Source organism: Centruroides vittatus, unplaced genomic scaffold (assembly GCF_030686945.1).
Source record: "Centruroides vittatus isolate TY-2023 unplaced genomic scaffold, ASM3068694v2 contig_1799, whole genome shotgun sequence".
Classification (NCBI taxonomy): domain Eukaryota; kingdom Metazoa; phylum Arthropoda; class Arachnida; order Scorpiones; family Buthidae; genus Centruroides; species Centruroides vittatus.
In genome coordinates, this window is record NW_027121100.1 from 111,375 (window position 1) to 120,649 (window position 9,275).

General features: G+C 29.7%; 1 protein-coding gene across 1 annotated transcript; it reads right to left on the reverse strand.

Annotated features, from left to right (window-relative positions):
- Positions 1-2,254: 2,254 nt before the first annotated feature.
- Positions 2,255-8,877, reverse strand: LOC136969494 (clavesin-2-like). Its single transcript, XM_067263661.1, has 5 exons — positions 8,727-8,877; positions 6,007-6,243; positions 5,730-5,923; positions 3,128-3,238; positions 2,255-2,463 (listed from the first exon to the last, which is right to left on the reverse strand). Exons 1-5 carry the CDS (start codon positions 8,815-8,817, stop codon positions 2,281-2,283), a joined length of 816 nt encoding a protein of 271 aa, XP_067119762.1. The 5' UTR covers positions 8,818-8,877; the 3' UTR covers positions 2,255-2,280.
- Between the last annotated feature and the right edge of the window lie 398 nt (positions 8,878-9,275).

Genomic DNA, 9,275 nt, shown 5'->3' on the forward strand with positions numbered 1-9,275 from the left:
CATTACTATTCTAACTTGAAGTTAAACTCCAAGTTAGAATTCTTAAAGAGTGTCGGATAAACGGCATGTTTCTAATGTCGATATTTCGGATCAGGATTCCTGAAGAATGCATATCTTTGCGAGAAAAGTAAGAATTGTTTGTTTGAATAAATCAATTAGGAATACAAAAAACTTGAATTATAGGGTTATTAAGGATCTGGTAGACCTGGAAGGACAAATGTTTACGGAGGACCCGAATGCTATGACAAATATCAATTTGACGGTGGTCGAATTAACTGACCAGATAAAGAGGCGTTTAAATATGAAGTACAGGAAGAAGCTACATTGGTTATGTTTAAAGCAACCGAATAAAAAATCGAATAAAATGAAGCCAACCCCATACATATTATGGGACCAGGTCCAAATCCCCCAAGATGTCAAACGCCTTCTTGAAAAAGGACCTAATTATGCTTCTGACAATAATAGAAACTGGCGAGGCATGATAGCTGAGATTGAAACGGGGCTCCTGGGTATGGATGAGATCGAAAAAGAGTATTTTAAATGGAAAGCGGCATTCAGAAGTGAGAAGTGCGCAGGGAAACGTAAAGAGGGGACTGATATTAAACACGCGAAAAAATGGTTGACGGACAATAGTTTAATAGTTACCAGGGCAGATAAGAACAAGCATTTGGTAGTAATGAAAAAGCAACGATATGTTGAGGCCCTAGAAGAATACGTAATCTTCTTTTTTCTCGGGGATCTTTCGTGGATTATTTTTCCCATGACAGCAATAGGAATTATCATACAGACGTCCGATAGTTGAATTTCAGTCATTGATTCAAGGTGACACATTCGATGTGTCATCTCAAACAAGGAAGCAAGTCAGTGAGAAAAATTTTAATCATCTCTGATTTTTCCCTTTCGACAAATTTTTCAATAAAATTTTTCGTCAAGCCCGGGCTCCGACAATAATAAAACTGTATTTCATACATTATAGACAAACTACAAATTATTCGCGAAATAGAAATAAAGAATGTTTAGTTCCAAGGTATAAACTATCATCAGAAAGACAACTGTAATGTAGCAATGTATCAAATAATAAATTTATCACAGAGTCACTTCTAAGAAATATCGAAGGTATACATATTCAAAAGTGTAGTAAAAAATGTATATATTAACAAGATATAATCTATTTAGCGTATAAACTTCTATAAAAAGACATCACTAAATAAAATTATGAATATTATACACCATTACAATTTTTAAAAAATGCAACAAAAACGAAAAGCAGGTAAAAAAAATAGAAAGAAACAAGCAGAAAATTAAAGAATAATATTAAATCATTTCTTATGTTTGTTGGGTTAATTATTTTGTGTGTTTTTTTTTATTTACTAGTATATTTACAAATGTTTTACACTTTAACGGTATCTGAAAAGCATATTTTAAACATAATTATTGTAAAAGAAATAAACTAAGTATAGAAATCAAATAGAATTCTAATGCTATAAAGTAAAAAAAACCAATTTGAGTGATTGTAATAATTTACATATCGTTATCGTCACTTGTTTTAGTTCTTAATGTACTGGTTCTATTGTATGTTATTACTTAGCAGACTTAAACGCTGCAACTTCGTTAAAAAATGCTGGGACCATACGGAGTGTATCTTTTCCGGAAACGTAAACTTTCGATCCTCATCCAGAAAAGGTTGCTCATTACTAATCTAAACGGCATATTTAGATAATAATGAAACATTAATGACAAGCTGAAAGTTTCATTGAACATTGCTTAACTTTTATTATTTATTTTAAATTTATGTTTTGTCTACCAGTTCATATCGATTTCTTATTAATAGATTGAACAACTAGCGGTAAAATTAAATTGTAGATTACCTTATTACAGAAATATAAACATTATCGATGTTTATCATTGGGGATTACATGTATTTCAAGTACAATCTACACTTACCTCTTACTACAGAATATATGTATATTGAGGAAAGACATAATTGTGAAGAATATTCAGAACATAGAAAAAGTATGTATGTAAATAAATAATGATGGCACTACTTACAATGAATAATACTTGTACTTTTATTTAAATACGAAAATAATTTCTTACATATAATACTAAGCTTTTCTAATTTGTACACGCGTTGAAAGAACAAAAACTTATCAAACATTCATTGTTAACTCAGAAGAGCGAATTAATGTTTATCAAATACATATATATAATTTATAATAATTAATTCTTCACTGATTACGCGACGTAGAAAATATTTTTTAATTTTTTCTTCAAATATTTTTAAATATTATTTTCTTCTGTCCAATATTTTTCGTTTTCTACAAAAAATTCTTCATTGTCTTTTAACTGTTGAATGTATTCAGTTGAATCAAAGGGAGGTAATTCGCCACCAAACTCTGCAGGTAGATACTTAGGATCGATTACTTTGTGAAGTTCTTTCATATCTGAACCATGAAGATGTATCTACAAAGAAACAGTTTGTAACATTTATTCCGAAAACAAATCAAATAGAAAACAACAGTGTATATATATGTTAATACATATAGACAAATATCATTATCGAGTAACTAGTTATTTATGTAATTATCATTAATTAACGTAATGCATTGGCAACAGAAAAAGTTCTCTCGTTACTTTAAAACGGAAATATGAAAAAAATAAATAAACACATTGTAAAATAAACATTACAAAACATTTAAAGTATATAAAGCAGGTTTAAACTTAATTTATTATAGAAGAAACAAACATTTAAACAACGTAAAATTGTATCAGATCTCTACAAATTTTCTTCAAAATAAATTAATTTTAGTAAGATAATACGATGCAAACTGCCAGAGTAGGACAGGCTATGAAAAAGTGGTGCTATTAAGGTATTAGACAGGTGAAGAAAACCCGGAAACACCATGTTGCTAGGCGTTAGTGAGACACGAACCTACGAGTAATTATCAGTATTGATTGGTTGTTTTAACTCAGCCTCGCTTGTGACCCGTATAATGTAGGATGGTTATTAGACATTATAATATATAATACAAAACCAATTAGAATCAAAACATATATTTTAGCCCTTGTGATTAATTCATTAGCTCATACTATATTTAAAATATCAAACTTTTTAAGAAAAACTTACTCGCTTTTTTAGTTTGTAAGGTAAAAATGGAGAAATTATTTGATACAAAAATATCAATATCTTGTTAGTGTTGACTACGTGAATTCCTTTGTAACGGACAGGAATGCATTTCTAAAAAATAAAACAAAAGAAATGTTTAATATTTCTTAAAATATAAAATGCAGATCAATAAGTCATATTACTGTTAACAGCTTTTTATTATTAAATATCTGTATCACAGAAATTTTGTGCATAAAGTAAGTGATAAATGCCATTCCAGTTACTGTTTATTTTACAAAATGTCTTTTTATATTTTCGTTTTAAAGTAACGAGGCAACCGTGTTTCACTTTAAAACTTTATATGTTCGAATTACAAAGATTCATAGATTATATTCGGCAATATTATAAAGAATAGCGTAAGATTTACTAATATTTTCTTTGTAATCTATTAACAGGCGAGAATCCATGTCTTAATTTAGTGTTCAAATGTTTATTCTTAGATGAAATTCAGAAAACTACTCCGTAATAAAAGCCAAATTGATTTCCACAAAATTTCAGAAGTAATTTATAAAAATCCACATCAATAACAGGCAGGAACTTTCACTCAGACCTAAATACATTTATCTTCTCTATTGATAGTACGTTTCTTGCAGCGGAAATTGGTTTAACCTTTGAAAATTCAGTCGATATATCCGAATGTCAGAATGAATTTTCGAGTGCTGTTGCATTAGAGATTTATTAGAAAATTACTCATTGCTTTTCGTTCCTAGTTACATTAAATTTTTGTGATACCTCAACCGGTTATTAGAATTTTAAGGTTTATCGCACTAATGAATATGACTTTGCGAAAACTTTCACTTTATTTTATGTCTAAACTAGCGGATGATCCCTGGGTTGCTCGGGCAAGTAATAACAACAGCAAATATAAAGTTCATTAGATTATTTCGTACTTCTAACCCATCTATTGTATTATATTGTATGATTTATAAAGGTTATCTTACGTAAGAGATTATCATACCCAATGTTCAATGTAATATTTTAAAAATCCTCTAAATTGTGTACAATAGAAGAATAAATCATTTCAAAAATATGTAACATTGGTCATTTGGTGTGATAAACACCTTATGTAAGATAACCTTTATGGTAATAAAGCCGATGTACTAGTTTCCATCGGGTGAAACAATTAGGTCTCCCCCACTGCTGAGGTTAATTAGAGAATTTCTAGATGAAGTTAAAAATGTGTTCGATTTCTTGCAAAACGCAAAAAACCGCATCTAAGGTTATACTTAACCTTTTCCCTCCCCGTCGCAGGAGAGCATTTCCAAAAATCCCTTCTTACTGTGCATTCTTAAGACGTACCCTTACTAATTACCAAATTTCAACTATCAATTTAAAACCGTTTGGGCTCTCAACTTATTATTATCATTATTATTATCACCCTATCTCGATTATATTATACGAATAGAGACTTTTTACAATAATTGAATTTAAAACGTATACAATACACCCGAAATTCCTTTCGGACTCTTTTGGAGTCTCTTATCAATTAGTTATAAAATAAAAGTTTATTTGTAATATCATGTTCAGTAGTGGCATAAGCACCTTTGCTTATTTCACTAGTTAATACGATTTTATAATCATTTATTTATTATCAAAAAGTGATTGAATGAATGCCTATATATACATACATATATAGCACAAATAGACACGTCTGTGTCATCTGCTTTGTGTTTAAAATTTATCAAGAACGATCGACGAAAAGTTTTACTGTTATATGGCAAAGATAAATTAAATTTAACATATATTTCTCAGATTCGTTTAACACAAGCAATATAATGTCAGCTTCCTTCAACGAAACTGAATAGTTATGTTCCGTGGTAGTACTTCTAGAAAAAGAATGATTATACAGATAGTATTGTTTGTACTGATAATACAGTATTAAAAAAAACACGGTAGATCTCACTATGCATTGAGACTAAACAATATGTGGTATTAAGCTACGTGTCTTCTCTAATCTAATATCGTATCTTTCCGGTAAACAAAACACCCTCCCCATAATTACGTATTAGATAATTTAGAAAAATATATATTTCGTCACATTATGATGTCCAATGCGATATGAACCAAACAGATAAAACATTATCGTAAAAAGTCATTCAAATCCACTACACTTACTGAGGTAACAGGATCGGTACATTTCAAACGCATCTCATTACAATAAAAGATAGATCAGACACGTGACGAAATTCATTAGTTCAAATGGGTAGTGCATATACAAAAAATTAGTACGAAAGAAATTGGGGTGTCATAGTTACGTACTATTGCAGCGCCATTAACTGTTTTGTATTAACTTTGTTGTTATTTCGTATTTGCTGTTACACGGGTACAGTTAACAGCGCAATCTCAGCTAAATCAATCGTTTTCCTGCGAAACTGGCGATACGACAATATAACTCTTAGCCGTCTATATCTCCACTGCATTTGTGGAACAACAACACTATTCAAAGTCTCTCAGTATTATTCTCTTTCATGATACGTATACGATTATTCAATAGCAATTATTTTCTATAATTTGAATATTGGTATTCGATTATATGTATAATTATATATAAATTTAGTCTTACAAACATGCTGGAAACCAGTAACTGAATATTTCTTGGAGTGTACTGAATAATATGTCTCCACGATATATCCTTGGCGTCTGTTAAAATATAGTGTCCATTTACTTGTATAGGATGATCGTTTAGTTCAAAGTCAAGGATTAACAACATGATTTTTAACAAATCCAGCATTTCCACTTTTTCAGCATCCCAATGACCTGTATACGAATGAATTGTAGTTTAATTAATTACGTAAAAAACAACGTATGGTGTACCTTTTCAGCTACAATTTGTGACTTACCGAAACTAAAAAATGTTATTACCATATCATTTTCAGTTTTTACGGATGAATACATGTTCATACGTAGAATTTCTTCTAAAGCTGAAGGCTTAAGATTTTTGAAAACAATGGGATTCTTCTTCCTTGTCAAACAATAGTTTTTGAGCAATGTCAATGCTCTTTCTTTGTCGAATTTTCTTGCTCGTAAGAAACTCAGAAGAAATATGTCGTCAGTTTTACATTTCAGCTCTTTTTCCTCTTTTATATTCATGAAATGAAACAATATTAATATTAGAATTAATAATTTAAAAATTAAAATAAACATAGTGAAATGTTTACCAAAAAGGCGGTAAATTTCTTATATGTTAAATATTTAGTTATTACTTCCTGTATAATGTAATATTGTAAATGAAGAAAATTTTAAAAATCCGTCGATTTCATTTTATGAAATAATCCACCGCAACATATGCAAGACGTAAGAAGGGAGGAAGCTTTCCAGGAATAAAACTCTAACTGAAGTGTTTAGTAAGTAAAGAAAATACAGAAAGTTTAAAGGGGCTGTCCCGATGGTTAAGCAAAACTCGCGACTATCAGTGTTTAGTCCTTTAATCCACTTGGTTATTAGTAGACAAGGTAGAAATCCGTTAAGTATTCGACATAAAAGGGTCAATCAGTTTGGTTTCACATATACTGTCTTTTACGTCATTTAGTTTTCTGTAACTGAACTACGTTCAGGTTTCGTAGCGTGTAGATATTTCAAAATAAATTTTAGATATTTTTAAACAACAAGTATTGCATGTGAATAGTTCAACATAGATAATTCAGATTCAAGGCAAGTGTTCTATATTTTGTAAATTTTAATATAACATTATTTATAAACTCTACTTACTGATATAATTACGATAAATCCTTTGAAGTATTTTTAACGACGAAGAGCTGTTTTACTGTTATATTAAATTTTAGTTGAAAGCTGTTCTGAATTATCATAAAATTTCAGGGTCATCTCTGATATTTCTTCTATTAATTGTGTATGAGGATAACGTTTATCTCTGATCAGAATTCAAATTATATATACTGATATAATATTTAAAAACAAAGCTCAATCAATGAATAATTTGAAGACTTTTTGTTACCATGAAATAAATTTTGTGTTTTTGTGATATTTGAAATATTCACTGCTTAAATTCAATTATTAATACCGAAAGTGAACTATAAAGTTCACTTTCGGTTGACTTTTTTTTAATTAATATATTGAGTTATCTTATGCAATGATTAAAGTTATTGATACGAACATATAAAACGAACAATGCGTGCTGATAGAAGTAGATATGTAACCTTGAAAAACTTATTAATATTTTAAATATAAATTTAATTTTGATATATCAGTTATAAGTTATTTTAATTTGTGTTTATAAAATAATTATGTGAGGTTTCTTGAAAGTTGTACAGGGTGTATCAGAATGACGTTTTAAAAATTTGGGAGATTGTATAGGATGAAATTTTGAACGTTTTGATATAAGGAACCCATTGCTGGAAATGTGATATAAAGTTTCTACAACGGTGGGAAGTGCTTGACCGCCCTTCACTTTGGTAGCTACCCTTCTGTCCATTGACGTCATGTTATTGTTCTTGACTTCTTCCTCTGAGGTTATGTAAAGTCCCTTGTGTACGCAATATCTGTAGGAACAGTTCACGAGTTCATGCAGCGCATCTTTACAGCATTTACTACCATCAGAGGGGAGCGTGGCATCTCACAGGAGTCGGACAAAACATTGTTCGTCGTTGCACATGATGTAACAAAGTTGGTGGTCGTCACATTGAAAAATTTACTCAAAAGTAGTGCAGGCACTGATTCGATGTACAGTTTGATTGTACTCTACTGTTTTGTCAATAGACCTTGTCATAAATACTATATTCTGCTGTTTCATTCAGCATACCGACCGCAGAGTGCAAACTGCTGTAGAAACTTTATATCACATTTCCGGCTATGGGTTCCTGATATCAAAACCTTCAAAATTTCATTCTCTACAATCCCCCAAAACTTCATTCTAATACATCCAGTATAAATCACATGGCTTTTTTTGTGGAAGAATATTCGAAAAACTCAGATTTCTTAGTTTTGAAATTAGTTGCTGATATATATTGCTTCTTTACTTACTTTTCGACTTTCCTAAAGACGTAAAAATTAAGACATAATATTACAGTTTTGTGTAACATAATTATTATTATTAGAATGGCTAAAGTGGATTTGATGGGATTGATCGAATAAAGCAACGTAATATTTCATTGAGCTGCCAGAGAACCTTCTATGGTATTTTATTTAGGTTTATTTAAAATGAATACTCGGAAACTTCACCCTCCAGTCCACAATCAAGTAACACTGACACTGATTTTAATCACTCTGTCACTGTGCATGTTACTAAAGTGCGCTATCTCTTTCTCTCTCTCTCTCTCTATATATATATATATATATATATATATATATATATATTATATATATATATATAAAATAGATGAATGTTAATGAATATATATATATATATATTTTTTAACATTTATCTATTTTTTTAACACTTTCTTAATTCATCTGTATTAAATTCTATCACACTATTGGAGTCTTACCTGAACCCTTTAAAATTATGGAAATATTGTTAAGTATACTTATAATTGATGTATGATAATTTATAGCATTATGCCAAGTATAATTTAACAGATTTAAAATAATAATACGAAATTCTTACTGAGAACATCCTTTCGAAATTCCTCTAACTCTTTCTCGTCCCAACTGTAATCAGGTTTTTGATGAACTTTTGTTTCATCAGACGTATTCATAGTAATTTATCCGTATTAATTATTCCTCGTAACACGTAGACAGTTTTAATAATGTACGTAATTAAAATATATACGTGATTACAACTGGAGAAAACTGGCATTTAATAATCTAACTATGAAAGTATTACAGATAAATCTTTAGACTTTACTCATTTGATATTGTTTTATCTATTACTCCATTGGTTTAACTTGATAAAATGCAATACAATGCCTCAAACATTGATAGTATATATAACTAAGTAGCAGTCGATGTTTACAACACATATGTACAGTACATCGGTATTAGAAAGTATACTGATCTTCTATACCAATCCATTATACAACAGAGCATGAAATTGTAAACGTGTTTAAACAATGGAGTGTTTCACATTTATCTTAATGAAGAATAATTTGCAATAAAATTGACATATGTTTATATAATTTAAGAGAATTTTATCACATGATCTATCAGTAATGAA